Source organism: Phacochoerus africanus, chromosome 5 (genome assembly GCF_016906955.1).
Source record: "Phacochoerus africanus isolate WHEZ1 chromosome 5, ROS_Pafr_v1, whole genome shotgun sequence".
Lineage (NCBI taxonomy): Eukaryota > Metazoa > Chordata > Mammalia > Artiodactyla > Suidae > Phacochoerus > Phacochoerus africanus.
The window spans coordinates 49,846,162-49,872,736 of NC_062548.1; the positions used below are offsets into that span (position 1 = coordinate 49,846,162).

Below are 26,575 nucleotides of genomic sequence, written 5' to 3' on the forward strand. Positions count from 1 at the left end.
AGTGACAATATTGTATAGGCACCATCCCAATCTCTAGTATCAAATTGGTTGCTGCAACTAAACAGACACTGCCTGAAACTTGGCAGATTACAATCTTAAGGGCTTTGCTCCTTTGAACAGGGACCCATCTCTCTCTTTGCTTGTATCTGCCTAGACCCAGCTCTGCTCTGGCACAGGGCAGTCGTGGAAAAAAAAAAAAAAAAAGGCAGCAGCTTTTGAGTATTTGTTTTGCGCCAGGCCCCTGCCATGGGGTTTCCATACATGGTCACAAACCTATGAGGTAGCTATGACTATTCTCCCCATTTATAGATGGAGAAACTGAGGTCTAGGGGCCCTCAGATCATGTTCAAGGTGCCCCAGTTGCCAAACATTAGACCAGGATGTGAAGCCAGGTCTGCCTGCTCCCAGATGAGCTGGTTGCTGGGGTAACCCTTGGATGCCCACACTCAAAAGGTCTTAGATTCTCTGCTCCAAAAACACACATTAAACACCAACCGCATCCAAGGCCCTAGCCTGGGAGAGCGGAAAGAGCCAAGGCTTAGCCAAGTGAGAACACTTTAATGGATCCCAGGTCCTATCCATCTCCTCCTCTCTCTTCTCCTCTTTCCCATTTCTGGAACTCAGGGTCCAGCACGCAGGGAGGGCACAGGGATGGACTGGGGACAGCAGTAGACCATGTGCACAGGATAGAAGGGACACAGTACAAAATTCTGCTGTGGCCACCAGATCTCTCCCGGGAAAGCTGGGTGGGGGCTTTCGAAAAGGCCTCCTTCTAGGGAGCCAGAGGGGAGCTCCGGCTCCAGCCCACGTTCCAGGTTGCTTCCTAGGGAGCCTGTGCTCAGAGAGGAGCCAAGGGACAGACAGCAACGTGATTTGCAGGCCAAGGTACAGGCCTCCCTCACCGCCCACACTGGGGCCAGAAATTCAGGCCAGCCCCCATGGAGGGCCCCGGTCCCTGAGCAATGCTGGGCTCAGGGGCCGTGAAGGAGAGTCTGCAGCCGGCCCAGGCCCAGGTCACCATGGCCCCTGGCCTGCTTGCTGGCTCTACCTGATTAATGTGGTTGGGCAGGAGGGGTGCCTGGGGGCCAGCAGGTAGCAAGATAAGGTAAAGAGGTGACAAAGGGGGAAAAGGGCTTTGGGGGGGATGTAAAAGCTTGGAAGGCAACAGAGAGAAGACGGGCCAGAGAGGGGCCAGAGGAGGAAAGGGGGCAGGGAGCTTGGAGAGGAAGTGGGGGAGCGACAGAGGGACAGAGTAAGGGTGGGCAGGGCCTTGTCCCACTCAAGGGGCTGAGGAGGGGGATCCACCAGCAGAGAAAAGGCTCATCCTGGCACTGACATACTGCATAAGGAGGATAAGGGAGAGACACCTGGAAGAACCTGTTGGCTCTGAGCCTCTACTGACGTAAAGTATGTTTGTGAGAATGAATGAAAGAGTCTCAAGCAGAAAGAGGTGCCAAGGGAACAGCAAGATGGGGTCAGGTAACGGGAATCGGGGGACAATCCAGGCCTGGATGCTGGCCTGGGCTTGGGCAGCAAGAGCGACAGAAGTCCTCTGGTCCAGGCCAAGGCAGCCCCGGGCATCACCTTGCAACTGACAAGTCTCCCAGTTCTGGATTAAGACTGAAGGGGAGGGAGGGGAGAAACGAGCTCAGGCCTGTCAGTCCCAGCCAAGCCCCAGAACCTTCCCGCTACTAGAGACCCCTGATCCCAAATCCCCCGTTCCCTTCTCACCCCCACCCCGGCACCAAGGAGTGAAGGGGGTGGGGAAACTTACTCACGGGGGTCCTACAGCTTCAGGGAGGTGACCCGGGGGATGTGGAAGAGCTGTGTCTCCTCAGAGCTGGTGGAGCTGCAGCATCGCAGGGAAAGAGTGGGTGAGCCCCAGGGCCGGACCCTCAGCCCCACACAGCAACAAAACCAGAGCCTGGAATTTCTCGCCTCAGGAGCTCTCCAGGGGGAGGAGGAGTTCCCAAAAGCTGTCTGGGGGATATGTTGCAGCAAGAAGGATTTGGGGCAGACACATGGAAGAACTTTCTGGCCCTGGAGCTCCTCAGAGTTTGTGACTCTTTAGGGTCAGGCACAAACCTCCCCTACCCGGGGGTCTCAAGAGGGAGTGGGGTAGGGGGCCGGTCCCAGTAGCTGAAAGGACCACTTCCTGGGTCCCTGCTGCCCCCACCCCTATCCCCAGTCCTGGCAGCCTCACCTGAGGCGTTTCCGGATGGGCCGGAAATACTTTGAGGTCTTGACAGCAAAGACAATGCTGGGTATCAGGAAGAAAGTGCACCAGGCCAGGCAGAACCAGAAGGCGTTCTGGAACAGGATGTGAGGTCAGCTCACGGTGGTTGGGCAGCGGCATCTTCCCACCTCGCTGGCACCCCCTTCCTCCCGACTCCACGAGGGGCATGGATTAGCAATCTCAGAGCTGGAGGGAAGGACTGGGGGCAGGCCTGGAGCAGGGCCCTGCTCAGCTGCCCTTCCCATGGGGGCTTCATGTGCACCAGCCCCAATGAACTGGGGGACACTCACCCAGGGGTCAGCCACCATGTCACACAGAATCACACGGCCGTTGTCCAGGGCTCCAGAGAGGGGCTGGCAGGTGGCGATGCGCTGGGTCACCTGTGGTGGCAACATGATGCAGGTCCATGCAAGACACCCAGACCCGCAGGTGTTCAGAGAGGTTGGCAGGGACACAGATGGGCCCAGGGACACAATGGGGAGCCAGGGCACAGCTGTGCACAGACACACAGAGGTGGGAACACAGAGGTGAAGACATGTTGACGTCATCTCATCATTCATCCTCCCCCCAACTCAGTCACCAGCCAGTGTTAAGTTCCTACTGTGTGCCCAGAGCTGTTCTCTACGTCACACTCTCACAGGGAGGCAACGCGTGTTTGTGCACTGTGCACACACACACACATGCATGCACGGACACAATCACAATTAAAGAAGACCCTTGCCGGCCTAGCACATGGTGGTGGGGGAAGACAGCCTGAAGGAGGAGATGGACTTCAAGGGCTGGGTGGCCTCAGACAGGCTGGGCAAGAGGACCAACACGAGGAAGGGCAGGGAGCCAGGTGTGGACAGCAGGTTCTAGAAAGCCATGGCCAGCCAGGCCCATGGGCCTCAGAGAAGGGCTGTAGCAGAGGTTGAGTGGACAGAAGGCAGCCAGCCAGATGGTGGGTTTGGGAGTTTGGGTTCAATGCCGAAGGCCTAGGGCACCCCGGGGGCAGCAGAGGGTGAAGAGCTTGTCAGAGGATCTGAACCCCCACTCACCTCCTCTCTCACCCAGGCCATGTACTGGGAGAAGTAGCCCATCTCCCGGGTCAGGAAACACTCACTTTCCTGCAAGAAAGAGAGGGACCCTGGGCTGGTAGGAGTCCCAGGGTCAGCTCCCCTGCCCCCTGGGGCCTGGCACCATCAGGACAGGATGAGCTGGCTTTCCTGAGAGCCACAGTGATGGGGCAGAGCTGGGGGAGCCTGAGGGTGAGAGTCCTGTGTACCAGAACCCCTCAACTCGCCTCTGGCTCTGAGGCAGCCCCCTTCCCCTGCCCCCGCCCCATCGTCTCCGCTCACATTCCTCAGGATACGGATGGCCCAGGCTGGCAGCTCTCCTTCCAGGTGAGTGACATTGTCCAGGACACCTGAGGTCTCCAGCTGGGGGAGGGGAGAGGGGCTCAGCTTGGTGTCCTGCTCAGTCAGGGAGCTGCCACTCATTCATTCATGCATTTGTGAACTCAACACACCACGTACAACACACTCACCTAGGAGGGGGGTGGGGTGGGGGGGTTAGACCCTAAGGATACAGAGACCAAAGATAGCAGTCCTCAAGGATCTGCCACACCCCTCATTTCTTCCTACCCCACCCTCAACCTCCAAGGGGACCAGGTGGAGCAGGAGTGATCCCAAGACACCCAGGCCCATACTTCCTTCCTCCCTCTGCTGCCCACCTGCTCCACCCCCTACCCCCCATCCATTGCCAGCAGCCACCTGGAGATGTGGGGCAGAGGACGCCAGGGCCTGGACACTGAGGTTGAGCTTAGCCTGTGAAGGAGATCAGAACTGGTTAGGGGAAAAGATCACTGGGAAGCAAGTCTGCCCAGCACCCCTCCCTCTGTCAGGCCCCTCCCTGCTTCTCCTCCCCGGAACCCCAGTCTCAAGCTCCCTGGGCCTCCAAACTTACCAAGAGGCTCTGCTGGGGGAGGACCTTCTCCTGATGGAGGTTTCTGAGCCCTTGGGCCTCCTTCTGCAGCTGCTGCCCCAGCAGAGAACTGCCCTGAGGGGAGACAGATCAGAATGGCACTGTGCCTGGGCCAAGACAGCCCTGCCAGAACATCCTTTACCAAACTGTTCAACTAGACAGGGAGGTGGGAAATGGGCTTAAGGCTGAAGACTGTGGCTTCCTTAAGCTCCTGGGCCAAATCTAGCTTTGGGGGCCTGAGCCCAAGTTCTAGGTCCCACCGTAGCTCGCTAGATGCCATAGAAACTGTCCAAGAGTGGTACCTGCTGAAATAGACAAATTTGCCTTGCTCCACCCATCACCCATCACCCATTAAGGGGGGATGCGGGAGTGCCTATGAGATGTTTTGAAGACAATTTTTTTGTTTTTTGTCTTTTTGACTTTTCTGGGGCTGCTCCCGCAGCATATGGAGGTTTCTAGGTTAGGGGTCTAATCAGAGCTGTTGCTGCCAGCTTACGCCAGAGCCACAGCAACGCGGGATCCAAGCCGCATCTGGGACCTACACCACAGCTCACAGCAACGCCAGATCCTTAGCCCACTGAGCAAGGCCAGGGATTGAACCCACAACCTCATGGTTCCTAGTCAGATTCATTAACCACTGAGCCACAGTGGGAACTCCCTGAATAGAACGTTTTTTAACTCTTAATATTTATAAACACAAAATGCTATTTTCAAGTAGAGTTTAAGTTTGCAGAGGGCATTTGTCCAGATCTATTGTGCTCTCCTCACAGTACCTGTGTCAGTGGATTCCACAAGCAGTAAGCCCCTAGAAACACCTGCCCAAATGTCAGACCAGTTGCCTTACCCAATCTGAGGTAGGGGAATAACCCACTTGTAGATATGAAGACACGAAGGCCCAGAGAGGTAGCATGATTTGCCCAGGGCCACCCAGCCAATCGAGGGTAGAAATTGAGTCAGGACTGACACTGCAAAGCCCTTCATCCTAGCCAGGCACCCACAGCCTCAGCCCTCAGGGATGGGGGTCCTCAGTCCCCTGTTTGCCCAGTGGGGTCTCTGCTCCCTTCTCACTTGGGTCTGGGACAGTCCTTCCAGCTCCTGGGCCAGCTTCTCCACGCTGGTGTTCACCACAGGCTTCTGGATCTGGAGACAAGAGAAGCCAAGAGGGCGTGAACCTCAGCTCCCCCAGCCCCTGAATTCCCAGTCTTTTCAAAAGTACCCACACCAGCTAAGTCTACTGTGATACATCAGTCACAGAGGGTTTGACCTGAAGCTGTGAGATATATGAGACCTTTTCCATTTGAAAGAAAGGAAAAAAAAGTGAGGCGCCCTCTGGTGTAAACCAATGGAGAGGTGATGTCCCACCAGCCTTAGCCACAGCAACGGCCTTCAGGACCACGAACAGCGACGTGTGCTGCTCTGCTGGGGCACGTTCATTTCCGCCCAGTCCAGGTGGTAACACCACCTGGCCTGGGGCCAACAGAAGAGGCCCCACGGACCCTCAGAGGAGCTGAGGGAAGGTGGAAGGGCAAGGCGAGTCGAGACATCTCCCACCTCCCTTCCCTTCGCAGGCCCCTGTGTTCTGCCACAGTCTGGCCTGTGGTACCCACTGCTGACCTCGACAAGGAAGCTGGAGTAGTGAATGTTCTTGAGCCCGCTGCTCTGCAGGGCCTGCAGGTCCTGGCGGGCAGCTGGGCTCAGCAGCTCCAGAGTCTTCACTTCCACTTTGAGTTTCTGCAATTCCTGCTGCAGCTTGGCCGTGTACTAGGAGGAAAGGGGGCAGGGTGGGTTTACGCCCAGTGGCTGAGCCAGGACCCCAGAGCTGCTATCCTAGGTGACAAGTCACCCGGCCCTCAGGGCCCCCACTCTGAACGCTCATGGCCCCAGACAGGCTCCCAGCAGGCTTCTGCTTCCCACCCCACCCCCCCCCAAATCCAACTCACCCCTACCAAGACCCCTCTCTCTTCAGCACTCATCTGGCTACAGGATAGCAACACAGACCTTCCCAGGCCATCCAATATAAAACAGCTTCCCTGGCCCACTGATCACATCGCCATGTGTTGAGGTCTTCATTGCACCTGTTTGCTATGCTCTTTTTTTTTTCCTTTTTTTGTCTTTTTGTCTTTTTAGGGCCGTACCCGCAGCATATGGAGATTCCCAGGCTAGGGGTCTAATTGGAGCTGTAGCTGCTGGCCTATGCCAGAGTCAGAGCCACAGGGGATCCGAGTCGTGTCTGTGACCTATACCACAGCTCACGGCAACACCGGATCCCTAACCCACTGAGCAAGGCCAGGGATCGAACCCTCAACCTCATGGTTCCTAGTTGGATTCATTAACCACTGAGCTACAGTGGGAACTCCTGTTTGCTATGTTCTTATTTGGGTACTTGTTTATGGCCATCAGCTCCATAGTGGGTGGGGGGCACCTTGTCTGCCCACTCTGTACCAAATCCTCAGTTTCTAGAGCAGAGCCTCTCATGTGGTGGGTGCAGTACAAGTTTATTGAATGTGTAAGAATGAATGGATGAGTGAGTGAATAGACACAATCACACCTCTAAGACAGAGCACAGTTTAAAACAGGACTCGACCTTTTCCAAACATTGTTGGGAGAGATTTAAAGGGCATGAAATTCAGCCTCGGTGTTGAATAGATGAGACACTGAAGCCAGAGAGGAGCATCAGAGGATGGAGCCCAGCTCAGTGCCCCTCTCCCCATCCCTGACACCGCCTTGCCCAGAGGGAGAAAAGGCCCATCCTGTCAGGGCGGGGGGTGGGGGGTGTTCCTTAGAGCAGCATCAGTAACAGGTACAGGGAACGTCTGAAGGTGGGCAGAGCCCTCCTGGTGCCCTGGAAAGCACACCTTGTCTTACTTACCTCTGCATCGTCAGCTCATTATTATCTCCTTGGAGGACAAGTTCTTCTAAGGTCACACTTGGTATGTTACCAGATGACCCCCAAGCACTGCCCAGTCCCTGTGGACCTGAAGCCCCATCTGCCCAGACTCTTCTGTGACCTAAACCCCTCCCTTCCCTGGACCGCCCAGCCCCCCTGCCACAGCCTGTCCTGGCCAGCCTGCACCCTGTGGCCTCGCATGAGGACTGCGCCTGCTTGGTGGAGCTCTCATCAGATTAGAGATGCTGAAGGAGGAGGCTGCTACGGCATTAGAGAAACTGCTTCAGGTTCCACAGTTCAAGGCAGGGGGTTGGGACAGAAATCTGGACCACTGGGCTATGCTACCCTGTGGGCCAGGACCTGGTGGTGGGTTCAAGAGGAGCTGGAAGGTTTCTGGAGAGGATGCAGAACAAGGAGTCAGCATTTTAGGAGGAGTAAGGAGAGAGACAGGTGGGAGAAATGTGGGTTTTCCCAGGATATGCTGGGGAAGGGCTCCTGGGGGCCCCAGAGCCACAGCAGCTCCCCTTTCCCTCATCTAGGCACAGAGGGAGGAAAGGAGGCAGGGTTCACAGCTTTTGTGCACCCCTAGGAGAACCACATGCTCGGAGTACTTCTCCTCTCATAAGGTAGCTCTTCTTTCTCTTTGTTATAGAACTGTCTCTTGCCAGCGTGGAGAAGTCTCTATAGTTCTACAAACCGAGTTCTGGCAAAGTCCAGTGATTAGGAAACAGGCTCATGGTGGCGATGTGGGTGTTCAGATCCAGCCACTACCTACTGGCTGTGTGAGCTCAGGCGGGGGCTGTGGTGAGCCCTCCTCCAGTGGTACCCAATTTCATCACCATCATTTCCACTACCACACCCCCTTCCCAACCTCCCTACTCCCAACTAGAGCATCCCAACCAATGCCTGGCCTTGGTCACCCCAGCCCTCTCACTCACTGTCCAGGCCTCAACCTCAGCTGTGTTGACTTTTTCCCAGAGCACAGCGCTCAGAGCTGGTCATTGCCTCCAGGCATGCACGCACCCACCCACACACCCTTGGAACCTTCCCTGGGCTCTAAGCCATAGGCCAGGCCCTAAGCTGGCACTTGAGTCCTCTGCCTGTGAGGTACCTCAATCACTCTTACAGACTTTTTGGGTTCAAGGGGATGGCCCTCCACAAAAGCACGACCAGAAAAGGGGGGAATCAGCAGGAGGGGTCCCCCGTGGTGTTTCAGAAGATTCTCTCACCTGGCTGATATCCAGATGCTTCTCCAAGTCATAGGAGTCGTTGAGCTGCAGGACCTTCCAGAGTGCAGCCCCTTGTTTGCACTGCCTGAGGAGGAATCACGGGTGTAGGAGATGAGACAGAAGGAGGGCAGGTGGGGGCTGGTGACACCCTAATGGGACACTCACTTCAGCCTCTCCTCACACCCCGTTCCCCAGCCCAGGCCTCCCACTCACTGATAGGCCAGGAGGATGCTGATGTTCTTCTTCAGGCCGAGAAGCTGGGACAAGTTCATGGATGAGGGCAAGTTCCCTGGGGTGTCTGCAAACTGGGGATGGGGCACAGAGTAGGGGATGGGCCTGGAGTTGGGGGGTGAGGCCACCCCAGCACAAGGCCTAGTCCCACAGTGCCCTGGCACAGCCCAGACCATACACACCTCTGTGACTCTAGCCCAAACCTGCCTCTAACTCAAATCACCCCTGGACCCTAACTCCTGGCAGGGACATTCCCCATGAATCTCTAGGAGGAGGCCTGCCTGGTCTCTGGCAGAGGATCCAGGCCAGCATCTCGGCTCCCCTGCTGGATGTGATAGGGAACCAGGAACCCCAGTTCCCAGACTCAGCGTTAGATCAAGGGGCTCAGGGCTGGGTGCCACCCCTCAGGGTCCCTGCCTGGGGGCTGGACAGCCTCCCAGAATTGCTGGCTCTTTTCTCTCACCCTTTATTTATTGCTGGTTTTCTGCCCCTTCCCCATCTCCATCATTCCTCTTGTCTCTCTCCCGCTTGCCCCCTTAGGCTCCCACTTCCTTCTAAACCTCTTGCTCTGCCTACATCTGTCTCCATGCTGCTCTGGGTCCCAGAGCAGGGCAGGCCCACCTCGTAGAGCTCCCCGCTCTCCCAGCTCCGGCACACCAGCGTCTGCACATTGCCGCCCACCAGAAAGGTGACGAAGACAAGAAGGATGAGGGGCACGGAGAAGAGGAAGCTGAAGCCCACACCCCTGGGGAAGGACAGGATTGAGATGGGAGGGAAGTGAGAGGTAGCCTTGGACCATACCCTCTGCCCCCATCTCCATCCCAGGGCCAGCATGGTCAGTGAGTCAGCCCCTGGCCACTTTAGGGAAAGGAGCTCAGAGGACTCAGCCTCCAGGGCAGGAGTGAGGACTCAGAACTGCTGACTGTCCCCCCCACCCCCACCCCCCACATAGCCAGTCCCCTGGCAGGCCCTGGTAGCCTAGAGGAGAGGGCCACTCCTTTGCTCAAAGAGCCAGGATGGGAGTTCCCACTGTGGTGCAATGGGATTGGCAGCGTCTTGGGAGTGCTGGGACCCAGGTTCAATCGCTGGCCCAGCACAGTGGGTTAAGGATCCAGCGTTGCTACAGCTGCAGGTCACGCCTGTGGCTTGGATCTGATCCCTGGCCCAGGAGCTCCATATGCCACAGGATGGCCAAAAAAAATAAATAAACAAGGAGCCAGGCGGGTTGGCCTTTGGGCCTAGGGCACATGGAGGTGACCAGCTCCAGAGCTCAGTCTCAACAGGGCCGCCTGACATGGCCAGCCATGACCTCCAGCAGGGGTGGCAGCAACCTGGAGCATCTAAGTAGGATCTGTGCCACTGACCAGGGCTTCTCTGTGACACGGGCATGGTCCCATCCCGGGGTCTAAGGCTTGGAGGGTGAAATGTAGGCTGGATTTCACTCACATGAGCCTTTGGCTGGGCACCCTTTTGGCATGACCAACCTGCATAAGTGAATGAGGCAGCCCCGGCCTTAGAATGGGACTAGTCTGAGAATAGCCAACAGATTCTATCTCTGGTGGCCATGCCCTATGGGTGGTGCTGCAGATGCTGGGTTAAGAAGCATTTTGAGATTGTCTCCAGGCTCATCGATTATTAGAGTTGCCACCGGTTTGGGAAGGGGAAGCACTGCTTATCTGCCCTTCCAGCTCTAGGCCAACCCTTTGATACCAGTGAGGACGCCAAGGCCCAGATGGGTTCTAATTTGCCCAGGGCCACCCAGCAAGTTGGCCCAGAAGCAGAACTAGAGCTCAGCCTCTTGAGTCCCAGGACTGGCTCCTGCAGCTACACTAGGCTCCATCCACAGGCAAGAGAGGAACATGCCAGCCCAGCAGGGAGAAACGCTACCCCTCTCCCAAGCCCTCCTTACACCATGAGGAAACGGGCTCCGGCCTCGCCCTTGGCTTCTGAGTGGCTGGGGTCCTCCCTGGCAGAGAGCCCCCAGATGCCCAGGTTGAGGCCCAGCAGGTTACAGACCACCACAAGCAGGACCATGGAGCACAGCACGCAGCCCACGATCCACCTGCCAAGGAGAAGGTGGGGTGTCACCGAGAGGAAGGTAATGGGCATAGGAGAGGCCAGTGGAGGACCTAGTGGCTGGGTAGGACCATGATCCCCAAGGCTGGGGCTTACGCAGTGTGGGGTGGATGCTTCCTAAGGCCCCACTATTCCTACTGGGTCCCCAGGCTCAGATCCTCAGGGCACACTGCCCAGGTGGGGACACCAAGGTCCAATGAGTCAGGGTCTTGGCTTAAATGGAAGCAGGGACTTAGTACAAGGGGAGTGATGAGGGCTAGAAACTGGGTGGCTGAGAAGCTGAGCTGCCCATCCCACCCCCCTCCCCCCAGGATCCCAGTCACCTGTACTTCTCGTATCTCTGCACCCGCTTCAGGTAGGGGCGGCTGCTCTGCTCCACCTCCTCCAGTGCCCGGCTCCAGCGAGAAGCCGCCTCCCAGCCTGGGAACGCTTCCACCAGGGTCCTCAGCCCTGCAGGCTGCTGGGCCACCACTTTCTTCAGCTCTGCCCAAAGCAGCAGGGGCATATGGGATGGAGAAGACACCCAGGGGCCCAGGGAGGAGATGGATGGACAGGAAGAACATCCGGGACACACAGCGGTGGTCCACTCTCTGTCCAGGCCCAGCCAAGAGGACAGCCTTCACCTTCTCCGTACCACTGCCCCATTCCTCTTGCAACAAGCCTCTTTGGTGGGGGTGGGGTGGGGGCGTCCTGGGCAGCCAGCCAGCCCAGCCCCTCAGGCGGGACCTCACCTGTTACCACATCAGCCATCTGCAAGGCTGCCAGGAGCGGAAGGGCATTGAAGGTGCTGTTCTCCTGCAGGAACCAAATGTAGCTGTGCCTCCTGCTCTCTGCCCAGGAGTCCCAGCTTGGGGACAGGTCCAGAGAAAACGCAACCCCATCTGGTGCTCCCCACCCAGGAAATCAGGAAACAGCTTCCCTTTGCTCTTGGTCAATGCTTTCTTCTCCCCTCCCTTTGGTTTGGCCGGAGCCAACTCCCGCAAACACTGCTCCTTTCTGTCCCTACCCCTTTTGCCTAGACTATTGCAGTAGACTCTCAGCCACTCTGCACACAACTGCCAGGTCTCTTTCCTTAAAGTCCAGCTCCAACCTATTCTTCCAGCCTCAGCTCCCACTTCCTTCCTCCTGGAACCTTCTGCTCTAGTCACCTAGCACAGCTGACTCATTGTTTCCCTGGCATTTTCCAGGCCCTGGGTCACAGGTGCTGACTCATGCTGCACCCTCCCCCACAGCCGGGCTCCACCCAAGAGAGCCTGCCTGCCCTCAGGGGCTCAGCTTGCAAGCCTGTGCCTTGCCATCCCCAGCCCCCAACCCCCCAACCCCTTGAGGGCCCTAACTCTTCCTTCTGAGCTCCAGGCCTGCCTTCCCCATCAGACCGTGTGCACTCAAGGATCAGCGTTGTGAGCCCACAGCCCAGGGCACCACTTGGCAGATAAGGCCCTGACTTGACTCAAGTCTTATGTTCAACTGGGTTCCCACCCCCAAGTGGGTAACTGAGGCCCCTGGCATCTGAGTTCCCAAGTACATGGGGGAGAAGTCAGAGAGACCAGTGCAGGCACTCACCTCTTGGACCATGCTGGAGAAGTTGGCCTCTGGAACACCTTTCAGCCGATGCAGGACATCATCTACTGAGGGCACCTGAAATGGTTTAGGGGGTAGGGGGGTATAATGACAAAGTCCACAGAGAGGCTTGGGAGGGATATAAGGGGGGGCAGAGGCCTCTGAACACTCAGTGTCCTTTTGTGCAAGAGGGGGACTATTATAGCCCCAAAGACCCTGGGTGGCAGTGAGAACTCAAGAAGCTAATCCACATGAGGCTCACAGCACAGCACATGGCCCAGGAAAGCTCTCGCCCAGCTGCCAGGTTGACGGCCATTAACCCTAGGTGCATGGAGAGGGATCAGGAGTCCATTTCAGGAAACACCCAGGACCCAGGCTGCCCAGGATTCCCGGAGCAGCCAGCTTCCAAGGGGCTTCCGCTCTGGGCCAGCACCTGGCTGAAGTCGGCTCCCAGCTCCAGAGCACGGGCTCTGTTCAGGGCCTCTGCGCAGCCCTGGCAGCTGGGCTCCCGCAGCAGGGCCAGGAGACGTTCCCGGTGGCCCCGGACAGCTGGCCCCAGGGTCCGCTGCCCCTCCCGCAGCTCCACGGAGGTGGCGTTCAGGGCTCGGAGGTGGTCCACGGAGACCTGCAGGGCTGAGAGACCCACCTCTGGACTGAGCAGTCTGCACTGCTACCAGTGGCCTCCTCGGAGGCCTTGTGAGAGGCAGAATGTCTTTCCCGCCCCCACCTGAGGGACCAGAGGTCATTAATCTCTGCAGTTAGGGTGGAGACTGCCCCAGGGCACACTAAGCCAGGAGTGGGCAGGGATGCCAGAAGGGACCCTAGGATAAAGCCGTGGGAAAGTCAGGGGTGGGGCCTGCTGAAGGGGCATAAGAAATGCAGGCTGGGTGAGGGAAGGGCTTGTCTCCCCAGAGGCTCTCACCCTGGCCCAGGCTGAGCACTGAGGCCAGCATCTCATACACTGTGCTCTTGAGCTGGGTGTGGATCGTGTTCCCAATGCTCCTGCCGACACCTGGAGAGCACAGGGCAGTCCACAGGGCTGGGCCCCAGAAGCCTAACCCACCCCACCCCCTGCCAGGCTATCCAGCCTCCCCTGGGCTCCCCAGGGTTGTCCTGCAGCAGGGGGCTGCTGCGCTGCTCAGCTGGGCCCGATCCCTGCCTCTGAGAGGGTGTTCCCAGGGGATGAGGGGATGAGAGGGCGTCCCCAAGGCAGGCCTGGGCAGGGACTGCCAGCTGCCAAGACTGCCAGCTGGAACCCTCACCATCCAATTCCTCCAAGACTTGCTCCTGAGGAAGGGAAAACTGCTGTGCCATGGCCTGCAGCTCCTAGGAAAACACAGGGTCACAAGTATGTTCTTTCTCTGTCCCCAGACAGCCCCTCTCCTGTCCCTTCCCCAGCCCTTCCTGACCCAGGACAGCAAGGCATCCATCCGTCCTGAAGATACTGTGGGTACATTTATGGATAACAGCAAACCTCCAGCAGGGGGCAGTCACGTGCATGCTGGAAGGCATACCTTTTTTTTTTTTTTTAGGCTAGGGGTCAAATCAGAGCTATAGCTGCTGGCGTATACCACAGCCACAGCAACACAGGATCCGAATTGCATCTGCAATCTACGCCAGAGCTTACAGCTCCTGGCAATGCCAGACTTTTCGTTACAGCTGAGCTACAATGGGAACTCCACTTTTTTTTTGTTGTTTTTTTTCCTTTTCTTTTTAGGGCTGCACCCGGGGCATATGAAAGCTCCCAGGCTAGAGGTGAAATAGGAGGCACAGAGAGCCCCAGTCACTGGCCTATGCCACAGCCACAGCAATGCCAGATCTAAGCTGCGTCTGCAACCTACACCACAGCTCATGGCAATGCCGGATCCTTAGCCCATTGAGTGAGGCCCAGGATCAATCCTCACGGATACTAGTCAGGTTCTTAACCCACTGAGCCACAATGGGAACTCCTGAAAGGGACACACTTTCTAATTTGCAGGACCCACCCTATTCTGTCTTGCTTAGCCCCTACACCGGAGGATGTGGGGGTAAGGGGTCACTTGGTGCTCACCAGGGGGACATCGGAGACCAGACCCCGGAGGCTAAGCAGAGTCTCAGACACAGCCTCGGCACTGGGGCCCATGTGTTCATGCATGCGCTGGTTGGTCACAAAGGCAATGACCATACCGATCCTGAGGGGATGGAGGAGGAGAAAGGGGCTGGCTGGATGCCCGGGGGGCCCCTTGGGCCTCAGCCCACACCTCCCACCTGACCTGGGCGCCCCTCACAGCAGCACGAGGGTGGTCAGCAGCAGGAAGGCCATGAGGGTGCCTCGCTCACAGGCCATTGCTTTGTGCTCCATCTTCACTCGGCCCCCACAGCGCCGGCGGCAACGGCAGCAACAGAAGCAGAGCCCTACGATGGGCACCACCACGAGGTAGAGGCTGGCGATCACAGCACACACCATGTAGCCTGCCTCATACCGCACCACCTGGGATGAACAGCAAGGCAACCCTCCTGTCCCAGCTCCTGAGATGCCAGCGGGAAACCAGAAGGGAAAGGAGGCACAGGCCCGATGGGGGTAAGGGGCAGGAGGCACATCATACACATCTCCTTGAACTTTGAGAGATGCACAATGCCTATTGCTATTTACTATCTTACAAAGAGGGAACTGAACTCCGAGAGGTGGGGCTCACTGCAAACTCCTCGGCCAGTTAAGGACTGAACTGTGGTGTGAAGTCAGAAGAGGGGAAGGTACCTGAGACCCCACCCTGGGGGTCACCCAGCAAGGTAAGCCTCGCTGAGGAGGCCTTTCCCCTTCTGCCCCATGCACTCACCCTGAGCTCCCTCCCCAGGGAGCAGCGCCAGTGCTCACCTCATCCACGTTCACAGAGGACGGCTTGTTCAGCAGGACCTTTACCAACTCTAGGGAAAGAGTCAAGCTGGATCTGGGGACAGCGGTTGCCCTAGCCCTGTGTCCACCCCCACTGCCAGGTGAGGGTGGGTTCTCCAGAAGCGGTCCTCCCCGGACCACAACACCCTGGGAAGGCTTTGGAGGGTGTGGCTGGCCCACCGCTCCTCCTGGACCTTCCAGGGAAGCCAGCAGCCTGGCTGAGAAGGGACCTTGTCTAGCAGCTCTTTCCCTAAGAAGCTTGGGACAGGCTGGGAGGGGTCCTGCAGCCCCTCCTGGTCCTCCCAATCCCTAGCACCACCAGACCCAGAGAAAATCTCATCCAGCTCTTCCAGCACTTCCCACATAATTTCCTCTACTTTAGGACAGGGAAAGTGAGGCTCTGAGAGGAAAGGGGGTTGCCCAAGGTGACTCAGGGAGGTGATGTCCTGGGTGCCCAGAGCTTCTGGGAGGAAGATTGGGGGGGGGGGGGCGTTGGGGACCCTGCCCTCCAAGTGCCTGCGAAGGGTGAGCGCGCCCTGCGGTGGAGGAGGAATTAGGGTGCAGAGTGGGGACCCAATAGCCACGGAGGCCCGCCCGGGGAAGGGGCACACTCACCGGCCGGGAAGGGGTTGAGCTGCACCACAGAGAGGAAGCGGCGCACGGTGCTGTAGAGGGAGTCCAGGGGCCCCGGCGCGCGGACACGAGGGGCCAGCCACCGGGCCCTGGCCGCCGGGGTAAACGCCAGGCGCTCCACCCGGCCCAGGGCCCCGCAGTCCGCGGCGGCCGCGCCCGCCCCCGGCAGGCTCAGGGCCAGCCCCAGGCCCAGGCCCAGCAGGGGCGCCAGGAGGCCCGGCGCGCGCACCATGGGGTCGGCCGGTGGGCTGCGGGCAGGGCGGGTCCGGGCTCAGGCGGCCGTGAGTGCGGGCAGCGCACGGGGCAGGCCATGCATCCTTCACTAGACTCGGTCCCGCCGCTCTCGAAACCGGCCCGACAGGTTTGGGCTACCTGGGCACCCGCCCGGAGAGCGTCCAGGGCAGGGGCGGAGGCCTGAGCTGGGGGGTGGGGGTGGGGGCAGGGCCTGGTCCGGACCCGCCCCCAGGGGCCCGGGGTGGGAGCCTGGGCACTCTCCCCTGCGCAGATGCTCCTGCGAGGGCGGCCTCTGAAGTAGGTGAGGGAAGCACCTCGGCTCCTCTGGATTATCTAGGATGGCCCACTTTCAACTCTTACACTCTGTGCCCAGACTCAGCAGCCAAACCTAGAGCCTGGGAAAACAGCCATCGGTGAAGCTCTGGCCCAAGCAACCAGGTTCATCTCCCAGCTTCCTCTGTCCCCTCGAGTCATGCCCGGGCCCTCTGCCAGGCCAAACTGGGCCAGAGAGGCCACCAGGCTGTGTCCAGAGCGACTCTCTGAGGGGCCACTCAGATGGGCACTGGCCTTTGCAGGGTGAATCCCAGTAAAGGTGTGTCCTTCCGCCCAGCAATGTCCCATCATCCAGTCATGACAGAACGCTCAAGAATATGCCCAGAGATGTGCCTGCACAGGCCTCTGTTTTGTCGATGGCTGTGAGCCCAGTACCCAGAGGGAACTTATAGTTGAGCAGGTCGTGGGGAAATATTGTTAAATGGATGGATGATGTTCCCATCAGCGTTATTCATGATACAGGACACAGCCGGATGAATCCCTTCACCACCGTGAAGGGATTGGGAAAATGAGCATCTCACAGTGGGCAGTCATTAAAGAAAATGATGTGGAAATGACTCTTTTGACCTGCAAGCTACTCACAGCGCACTAACAAGTCCCAGTAGCTGATTACGAAGTCATACCTGGAATGAAGGCATAAAACCTCTGAGTGGCATCTTTGGCAATTTTTCATTCTCTTCTGCTCATCTGTGCTTCCTAATTTGCGTGCAACAAACATGTGTTCCCTGCTTTCAAAGAAGTATCAGAAATTCCTTGTGAGTTTCCATAGCAGTCCCCACAGGAGCCCTGGAAGGAGAGCTGGGTCTGTCTCTGCGACCCCCAAGCTCAGCCCTGGTTGTCAGGGTGGGTGAGGGGCACAGGGGTTTGAGGCTGCTCGCTGGGGTCCTTGGTAGAGAAGTGACTTAGGTTTGAGTCCCCACCCTTCCCACTGCTGTCCCTGCAGTTTTCTCAGAGCCGGAACGGGGGGCTGGGGGGAGAAGACAAGAATAAGCAGTGGTAGAAGGAAGAGTCCAGTTAATAAGTTAATAACGGGGTGCGGACAGGAAATGTAACCTCATCAAAGGGTGACTCAGAGCTGAGGCTCAGGCTGCAGCAGGGAAGGGGCTGGGGATGCTCCTCAGGTTCCCGGGGTCCAGGGCCAGCACCTCCCCTGGAGCCCCTGACCCCTCTGCCCTGTTACTGTGCCCAATCGCTAAAGGCAGGCTGTTCCCACTGCTCACCCTTCCCTTCTGACTCACCTGAGCTCAGGACCTGCCCTGGGGGCATGCTGGCTTCCTGGAGGCTGCCATCAGGAAGGGCTGGTCTCCCCAGAGCCCCCTGCTCCTCTTCTCTCTCCTCCTCCAAAGTGAGCTGTTGGAAGGAATTACTGCCCTGACCATCACTTTCTTTTTTTCTTTTCTTTTTATGGCTGCACCTACAGCATACAGAAGTGCCCAGGCTAGGGGTCAAATCAGAGCTGCAGTTGCAGACTTATGCCACAGCCACAGCAACGCCCAATCCTGAGCCACTGAGCGGGGCCAGGGATCAAACCCACATCCTCACAGACACTGTATCAGGTTCTCAACCCACTGAGCCACAACAGAAACTCGACTCTCTAGCTTTAGTCCTGCTGCCAGCAGGCTGGAAAGGGCCCTTTCCCAGCTTGCTAGAATCCACCTGTGGTGCAACTAGCAACTGCCATTTAGTCTTCATTGTTTTTTGACCTGGGCATCCCAGTAGCAGGAGAGTGGAGGTCCCAGCTTCCCCGGGAGGATTAGAAACACTTGGAACTTTGGGAAATAAGCAGCCCAGGCCCCCAGGTCCTGCCTCCTCCCTACCCTCTTCTCAGCTATTGTAATCAAGCCAATCAGTTGCTACTCCTATTGTTTTCATGTGTTTCTAATATACTTTGAAGATAAGAGTTCTGCCAAGAAAAAAGTGAGCCATACCAAGCCTCTTTTTTAGCCTAGGGGCAGGAGGGTTGATGAAGATACTGAATCTGCCTATTTGATAGATGGGCAAAGTGAGGCATGGAAGAGGGAACTTTCCCCAGCCAGTGGCCAAGCCAGGAAGGAGTCTTCTTCTGGAGCTGGATCCTGATGGAACAGTCTATCATCAGACTGGCTAATCAGCCCCAGTCTCCTCCCCTCCCCCCAGCCTCACCTGGGAAAGCACATGGGGCTCAGGGGTCAGCCTTGGGTGCTAGAAAGAGAAAGAGATGAAACTGCTGCTAAATAGAATTCCTTGGAGGAGCAGACCACGTGGACCTTGTAGAGGCTGGGCCTCTGGGCAGCAGGAATGCCCCTGCAGTAGCCTCTAGAAGTGTGGGGCTGGCAGGCAGCAGGGCTGGAGGGCTTCTAGAAGTAGAGAGGGGAGTCCAGAGGCATTCTGCCCCCTCCTTTTCTTTTTACCTTTCTGGGCACACCTGCATGCTCCCTCTTCCTCTTGCACCCTCTGGGGTCCATTACAATTCTTTTTTTTTTTTTTTTGGCCACACCCATGGCATATGGGGGTTCCTGGACCAGGGATCAAACCCTTGCCACAGCAGAAACCAGAGCCACAGCAGTGACAATGCTGGATCCTTAACCTGCTGAGCAATGGGAGAACTCCAGGCCTTTAAAATTCTTTGGATGAGCTGGGATAAGCTGGCCCTCATTCCCTTGGGAATACTTCCTGGAGTCACTTTCCTACCCCTGACTCATACATCCTCAGAAGTTTGATGGTTCCCAAACCCCACAGCCCTGAGGTCAGGGAGGGGAGTGTGGAGGTGGAGACCTGGGCAAGGTAGAGGGACTCCGCCCTGATTCAGAAGTTGGGCCCAAGGACACCAGGTGTGGCATTCTGGCTACCTGGTGCCACCCTCCTGGAAACAGAGAGGAGATACCCAGTAGTTCTCACCGAAGCAGCAGATAAGAGGGCTTCTTCCTCTTCCTTCTGGCCTCAATAGTCCACACTGTGCCCCAGGAATGGGTTGTAAATCAGCCCATGGGGACAGATCATCATGGCTAGGGCACAGCATCACCTTCGTTACCACTCTTGAGCTTTACTGTTTTGTTTTGTTTTGTTTTGTTTGTTTTGTTTTTAGGGCTGTGCCTGTGGCATATGGAAGTTCCCAGGCTAGGGGTCAAATCAGAGCTGCAGCTGCTGGCCTATACCACAGCCACAACAACACAGGATCCAAATCATGTCTGTGATCTATACCACAGCTCACGGCAAGTCACTACTCTTTTGTTAGCAAGAATCAGAAATCCACTTAGGCTGCTGAAAGATTTTTAAAGTGAGCATTTATCATAGGGATATGGAGAATTCGAGGAGCCCAGGCATGGGACATGGAGCTGGACCTCAGGTGGTCTGGGGGCTGGAATAGGAAACCCACTGAGTGCCCACTGCTCTGTCTTGGATGGTCTCTGGGTGGAAGCCTCCCCGCCACCACCCGCTGGCCAGGAGCCCACAGAGGCCACGGCACAGAGGGCTGTCCTGCCAGTCTGAGGCTACCTGTTCTCCCAGATCAGCTGGTGTCAGAGCCCATAGCACTGCAGGCCACATCTTGAATCCTAGCAGGAAGAAACTGAGTGCCAAAGTGAGTCAGCATCCCCCAGGCCACCACAGTCCAGTGTGGTGGGAGGTAGGTATGTGGGGATAGTCCACTGAGTAGGAGAATTTTTGCCATGGTGACCCTGAACCATGAAACTATCCCTGACTTCTTGTCCCTCACCCCTGCATCTGCTGCTCCACTGTGTCCTTCCAGTGCCACCTCCTGGGCTTTTCTCCAGAATGGACCATTGATACTGGGGATCAGCCCATGTGACTCCTTGGTTTCAAACCCTCCAGTGGTTCCTGCACCAGCCTCAGGACAGATGTGAAATCTTGGAGTTCCCCTTGTGGCTCAGTGGGTTAAGAACCCTACCTAGTATCCATGAGGATGCAGGTTCAATCCCTGGCCTCGCTCAGTGGGTGAAGGGTCTGGCGTTGCTGCAAGATGAGACTTGGATCTGGTGTGGCTGTGGTTGTGGTGCAGGCCTGCAGCTGCAGCTCTGGTTTGACCCTTAGCCTGGGAACTTCCGTATGCCACAAGCATGGCTGTAAAAGGAAAAAAAAAAGAAGTGCATTCTTTAACTGGTCTCGCCAGGCCCTTGGCCACCCACCAGACCCCCCTCAGTGCACCCTGGCGATTACACCATGCTCTTCCCTCCCTGCGACACCCCCTCTGTCCTCTTCCTGCCAGAGGATTTCCTCCTCTTTACTCTTGTCCCCAACTTTCACCCCACTTCTGCTCATCTCCTAAGACTTGGCTCAGGGGTCCTCACTAAGAGGCTCCCTGGCCCCCTCCCCCAGGCTCCTTCCCTAGCACCTGCTCACGAGTCTATCTCCCTCACGTAGACAAGTTACTTTATTCACTGTCACATCCTCCTCAGCCCCGTGTACAGACCCCAGCACAGATTACTCTCTTTATTTTTTTTTTAATTTTTATTTTTTAGTCTTTTTTTGTCTTTTTAGGGCTACACCTGTGGCCTTATGAAGGTTCCCAGGCTAGGGGTCTAATCAGAGCTACAGCCACCAGCCTACACCAGAGCCACAGCAATGCCGGATCCTGAACCCACTGAGAGAGGCCAGGGATGGAACCTACAACCTCACAATTCCTAGTCGAATTCATTTCTGCTGCACCACGATGGGGACTCCTAGATTATTCTTTTTAAATGTCTCCCTTGACTTGAAGAAAGCAGACCTCAAAACATCTAAAGAGAAGACATTTCCTTCGTAGAACCAGACTCAGGAAACAAGACACAGGCCGGAGATGGGCCGCTGGCACTATTATAGCATCACTTCCAGTGCAGGCTCCTCCCATCATCACAGCAAGTGCAAGGGAAGCTGACAGGTGGTCCCTCTTTGGAGGTGCCGTGCATCCATTTCTTTGTCCTGGATGTTCCTGACAGCACCACTATCCACATCCTCCAGAGCTGTCTTGCCCCCGAGTCTTCTCATGGGCACATTCTGCCCAGGTGCCCAGGAGTTCCATGCCAAAAGTCTTAAACTGCCAGGAAAAAGTGGCTCCACGCTCTGTCCCCTCCAGATAGTTTGGAGAAGACACAGGCTCTGGCAGCAGAGGCTCCTAGTGAGTGGAGGCCTGGAAGAGGGGATTCAGGCCCAAAAGATAAGCCCACCCAACTATTACCAGGGTGACATCACTGTGCTTGACAAATGATAGCTAAAGTCTATGGGGAAGCTCCTGCTGGCCTGTGACCTGCTCTGAATCAGAACCCATCTCCTGCTCAATGCTGACTACACAAAACCAGGAGAGGTATGTGGTCCTGATAACAGGATAAGGAGTTGAAAGAATCTCAGTCCACTGGAATATGGGGTTCAGATCTGCAGCAAGAAATGGAGCCAGGAGAACTGTAATGACCACTTTGCAAACAGATTCCTAGGTTCATCACTTGTTCATGGAAACAAACAAACAAAAAAAAAACCATAATGGACCAGCTGACCACAAGTCCGAACAAGTCAATAATGAGGCCAGATAGCTAAGATGCCTCAGTAATGCTAGCCAGCCCAAGAGGTCAAAGGGCCCCCCCTGTGGAGGCCCAGCACCATTGTCCCGTGCTGCTCAGCCCTGCCCTGGAACTTTAACTCCCTCTCGAGACAGCCACAACCAGGTGAGGAAGGGCTGGAGCACCGAGCCATGAGAGGCCACCTGTGTCCAGGACAGGACCACCCCAAAGGTCAGAAGGAACGACAGGAGAGTCGGGGAAAGGCCCCACTAGCTTCCAGTCTTCCACGCTGGAAGCAGCCCAGAGACCCGCCCTGCCCATCTCCTCCCACCACTGCTCTCCTGCCTTTTCTGCTGCACTGCAGACCCGGCCACTGAGCCCCTTCACAGCTGCTGAGGATGAGGACAGGCACACACAGCCCTCTTGGGGCTCCACAGTAGCAGCAGCCTTTCCCCTTTCCGGGCAGCTGGTGCATTCCCCAGGCTGAGGATGGGGCTGAACAGGTAGACCATAGGCAAGGACCGAGGAACCCCCTGACACCCAAGAGGTCATCCCCGCAGCAGGCCCTTCCGATGTCCAAAGTGGGCCAACCCCCAGTCCCCAGGAGGCAGGATACCATCCCCAGAAGGTAACTGGGCAGTTCCTTTTCTGGGCCTCTTTGAAAGGGCAGGTCTTTCTTCTCTGGGTGACCTATAATGAGAGCTCTGCCCTCACCCCCATTTCATTAGGGAAGGTCAAATCCAAAGTGAGGGGCTCATCATGTGTTTATGCAATGCACAATTACTGCCAGTGGAGACAAGGCACCACAAAATGTGAAGTATGGATATATTCCCCCAGGAGTGTGAGGTCACATAAGTCTGGGCCCCTAAAACATGAGGAAGCCACAAAAACTGCCAGTGGCTTATGAAATCACATACTCTCACCCAAAGAAATGCCAAGTTTGGGAGTTTCTGTTGTGGCTTAGTGGGTTCAGAACCTGACATAGTGACATAGTGTCCATGAGGATGCAGGGTCAATCTCTGGCCTCACTCAGTGGGTTAAGGATCCCAAATTGCTGTGGTTGTGGAACAGGCCTGCAGCTGCAGCTCTGATTCTATCCCTAGCCTGGGGAATTTCCATATGCTGCAGGTATGGCCATAAAAAGAAAAAAATAGTACATAAAATTAAGGTTTTTTAAAAAATGCAGCTTTTGAGGAATAGGAACGATGACAAAACTGTTCATTACCCCTGGAGACCTTCTCTTTCTGATAAGAGGCAATGTCCCAAGGCTTCAATTTGGAGAACTGGTCTTTTCAGGGCTGTGAGGGAGCTATTACGTGAGCAGGAGCCTGGCTACTTGGCCAGTAAGACGTGCAGAGATGAAGGCCATCCACACTGCTGGTGGGAGCATAGGTCTCAACAGATGCCCAAACTGGAAATACCTGCAGGTGCTGGGCTGCAAATATCCAGGGTCGGAGCTCAGGTGTATGTGAGTTGGTGAGCTCCCTAGGGATTCTGATGGGCCAGGTGGTCTGAGAGCCACAGTCATGGGCAGTCCCAGCCCCCATCACAGGAGAGCAGCCCTTATTCTGGAGGGCAAGGGCGCCCCCACATCACACTCTCTGGATGTTTCCTGTGGGGAATGGGGAGGGGGTGTCATGACTCCATTCCGGCCCACAGCCATCTCTTCCCCGCTCCTCCACCCACCAGAGGCAGGTGCTACTGTGCCAGGCTTCAGGGACCAGATCCATACAGGTCTGGGCAGTGGCTGTGAGAAGAGGGGAGAGTGCTGGTCTCAGGGTGTGGGGAGCAGGAAGTAGCCAGGCGGCAGGGGGAGCCTGGGCATCTGAAGAGCCCCAGAAGCACCTTTAGGGGTGCCTCCAGTTATAGAGGAACCCCTGAGGAAGCAAGGAGAGTGGCAGTGATACACTAGAGGGATCTGGGGAGTAATACTATTCCCAGGATGCTTTGAGATGCAGAGACCTCCCTGCCAAGCTCAGGCAGTCTCTGGGGTTCCTTGGGGGGCTGATGAGGCCACAATGGAGCCCTTAGGGATGGGCTGATGTGCTGGTAGGAAAATAAACAAGATCAGGGACCAGATCAGTGGTGTCTCCACCTCGCTCCAGCTGGTTCTTCCAATGCAGAGGACAGGAGGGGGGCTTTGAAATCAAGACGACAGTGGGGCAGTGAGGTCCAAGAGCAGTGGACAGTGGACCAGGAGATAGCGGGACAACAGAGGAGGTTGTGAGGAGAGCAGCACAGTGCACTGGGACTGCAGAGAACATGGGAGTAATTCCTTCCAGAGCAAAGGATGTGGAACAGAGATTCCAGATGCAGAAGACAGCAGAGCAACGAAGGGAAGTGGATGGCAGAGCTGTGCCTTTGCATACAGAGGGCAGTGGGCAATGCCATCGAAATGCAGAGGACACTGCAGCTGTGCCTTCAAAATGCACTGGACAGTGGAGCAGGAACCCTTGAGGAAGCAAGGAGAGTGGCAGTGATGCAAGAGACAGTGGAGCACAGCCCTGGACATACAGAGTGCAGCTCAGCACCTTCCACATAGGGAGGAGAGGGGAGGACACCTCCAGATGCAGAGGATGATGGTGCAGTGACATCTGAAATCGTCAACAAAGGAGAAGTCCCTTCAGAAGACAGTGGGACCCAGCCTTTTCAATGCAGATGACCGAGGAGCATCAGTTTCCAAATAGAGGGGAGATGCAGCAGTGGAACCCCCTTTCCTGACTCGCTGTCAGCCTTGGGCAGAATCTAGCAGCTTCTCTCTGCTCACAGACTCCTAGACCCCCTTAGCCAGCAATGGTGCATCCAATCTTTTCCACATTTGACTTTGTCATCTGTGGTATCTCTCTTGCCTCTTCCACCTCATCTCTCTGACCAACTCTTCTGCATGCCAGCCTGTGATCAGAAGCCACTCCTGGATGTCCCGGACTGGCTTTTTATCTTAAAGCCAGATGATTAGTAACCTTAATTACATCTGCAAAATTCCATCACAGCAGTGCCTAGACTAGTGTTTAATTGAATGACCAAGGGGCAGGAATCTTCAGGGGACATCTTTAGAATTCCACCCATGATAGGTTTCTTTATGGTAAAAGTTCTCCCTGACTTTAATTCACTACTATGAACTATGACGGTCCCAGAAGTGAGTTTTCTACACCAGCTATTTCTTTTAGGATTAGATTCAACTGACTTCATCAGAAAATCCAAAATAACAATGAGACCAAGACAGAAGTGTATTCTCACATTAAATGAGACTGGGGGTTGGCCATCCAGGGCAATAACACCCAGGCTCCTCCTCTCTTTTGGTTAGTCCATCATACTAAGGTGGTTTCTCACCTTATGACTGCTTCATGGAACAAGATGACTGTGGAGGTCCGGTCATCACACTGCATTCCAGGCTGGGGGATGGCTGAGAGGGGCTGATATCCTTCCTGGAATATAAAGCAACGCCCTTTAAAGCAGCCTTCCCCCAAGTCACCCCCTCCCAGACCTTGAATTTACATTTCGTTGATCAGAGCTTTATCGGAAGGCCACACAAAGCTAAAGGGAGGCTGAGAACATGCTCCTTGGGCTAGGTACGTGGAATGAAGCCAAGAGTTCTGTGGCTCAGGAAGAAGACAGTTGTGGACATGGGTAGATCCAGCCTCCATCACTTCCCTGGGTGCCCCAAGCATATCTGACTACAGATGCCTTTGTTTTCAGAGCACAGTTCAGAGAGTGTGTTTTCCTTTAACCTGCAGAATAATGTGTCATGTCTGGCTGCCCTATTTATTTATTTAGTGTCTTTTTTTGTAGGGCTGCACCTGCAGCACTTGGAAGTTCCCAGGCTAGGGGTGGAATTGGAGCTACAGTGTCTGGCCTATGCCACAGCCACAGCAACATCATATCTGAGCTGCACCTGCAACCTACACCACAGCTCATGGCTTAACCCACTGAGCGAGGCCAGGGATTGAACCCGCATCCTCGTGGATACTAGTTGGGTTCATAACCACTGAGCCACAACGGGAACTTCCTGCCTAATACAATTATGTTCTATTCTCCTAGTCCCCATGTAGTGAAAGTGTTTTAAGACCAAATTATATAGTACTGAAAAAAATGTAGGAGTTCCTGGGCGCAGTGGTTAACGAAATCGACTAGGAACCATGAGGTTTCGGGTTCAGTCCCTGCCCTTGCTCAGCGGGTTAATGATCCGGCGTTGCCGTGAGCTGTGGTGTAGGTTGCAGACGCGGCTTGGATCCCGCGTTGCTGTGGCTCTGGCGTAGGCCGGTGGCTACAGCTCCAATTCGACCCCTAGCCTGGGAACCTCCATATGCCGCAGGAGTGGCCCAAGAAATAGCTAAAAAACAAACAAACAAACAAAAAATGTAAACACTCATTCCTAAATTGCATCAAAACAGATTCTGGTGCTTGTCAAATCAAAGCCACATTTTCCTTTTCCCCTTTCATTTGTTTGACTCTGCTGGTACTCAAATGTGGTACAGCACACATGGCCAGTATGACAGCTCTGGGTGTTTGGGAACCGTTCACAGAAACCGCCCACCTTGGCCAGACATGATAATAACCGCTTTGTGATCTGTCACACAACAGGAGGTCCCAAAAGGAACACAGTGCTGCCACCAAAAACTGGGAGAATTCAGGAAGGGCCAAAGGGAGGGAGGAGATACCAGCCCATAATATGTTCTGCCAACCTCCCAGAAAACTTTGCAATGGAATGCAACTTGGCTGAGAGATACTGGCAGCATCGGGAAGGACCCTGAGCTGGACCAAATATGGGCAGCAAGCAAGATGATTGGCCAGAGACAACCTGGAAGGCTAACCCCATTACCATAAAGCCTGAGACCATGAGCCTCATGGCTGAGC

At 55.9% G+C, this 26,575-nt stretch overlaps 1 protein-coding gene across 2 annotated transcripts; it reads right to left on the reverse strand.

Annotated features, from left to right (window-relative positions):
- Positions 1 to 538: 538 nt before the first annotated feature.
- On the reverse strand, positions 539 to 16,060 carry PROM2 (prominin 2). 2 transcript variants are annotated; one of them, XM_047781221.1, is made up of 24 exons: positions 15,669 to 16,060; positions 15,036 to 15,085; positions 14,449 to 14,651; positions 14,232 to 14,352; positions 13,444 to 13,507; positions 13,104 to 13,193; positions 12,615 to 12,814; positions 12,185 to 12,259; positions 11,353 to 11,416; positions 10,945 to 11,104; positions 10,455 to 10,607; positions 9,167 to 9,290; positions 8,528 to 8,619; positions 8,315 to 8,399; positions 5,813 to 5,959; positions 5,267 to 5,338; positions 4,181 to 4,273; positions 3,988 to 4,041; positions 3,574 to 3,654; positions 3,274 to 3,342; positions 2,527 to 2,616; positions 2,204 to 2,310; positions 1,779 to 1,849; positions 539 to 1,620 (listed from the first exon to the last, which is right to left on the reverse strand). In XM_047781221.1, the coding sequence occupies exons 1-23, from the start codon at positions 15,916 to 15,918 to the stop codon at positions 1,786 to 1,788; spliced, it is 2,508 nt and encodes an 835-aa protein (XP_047637177.1). In that variant the 5' UTR covers positions 15,919 to 16,060; the 3' UTR covers positions 539 to 1,620; positions 1,779 to 1,785. The 2 variants fall into 2 exon arrangements, with proteins under 2 accessions (XP_047637177.1, XP_047637176.1); XM_047781220.1 differs by having other exon boundaries at positions 1,775 to 1,849; positions 15,669 to 16,059.
- Positions 16,061 to 26,575: the final 10,515 nt, after the last annotated feature.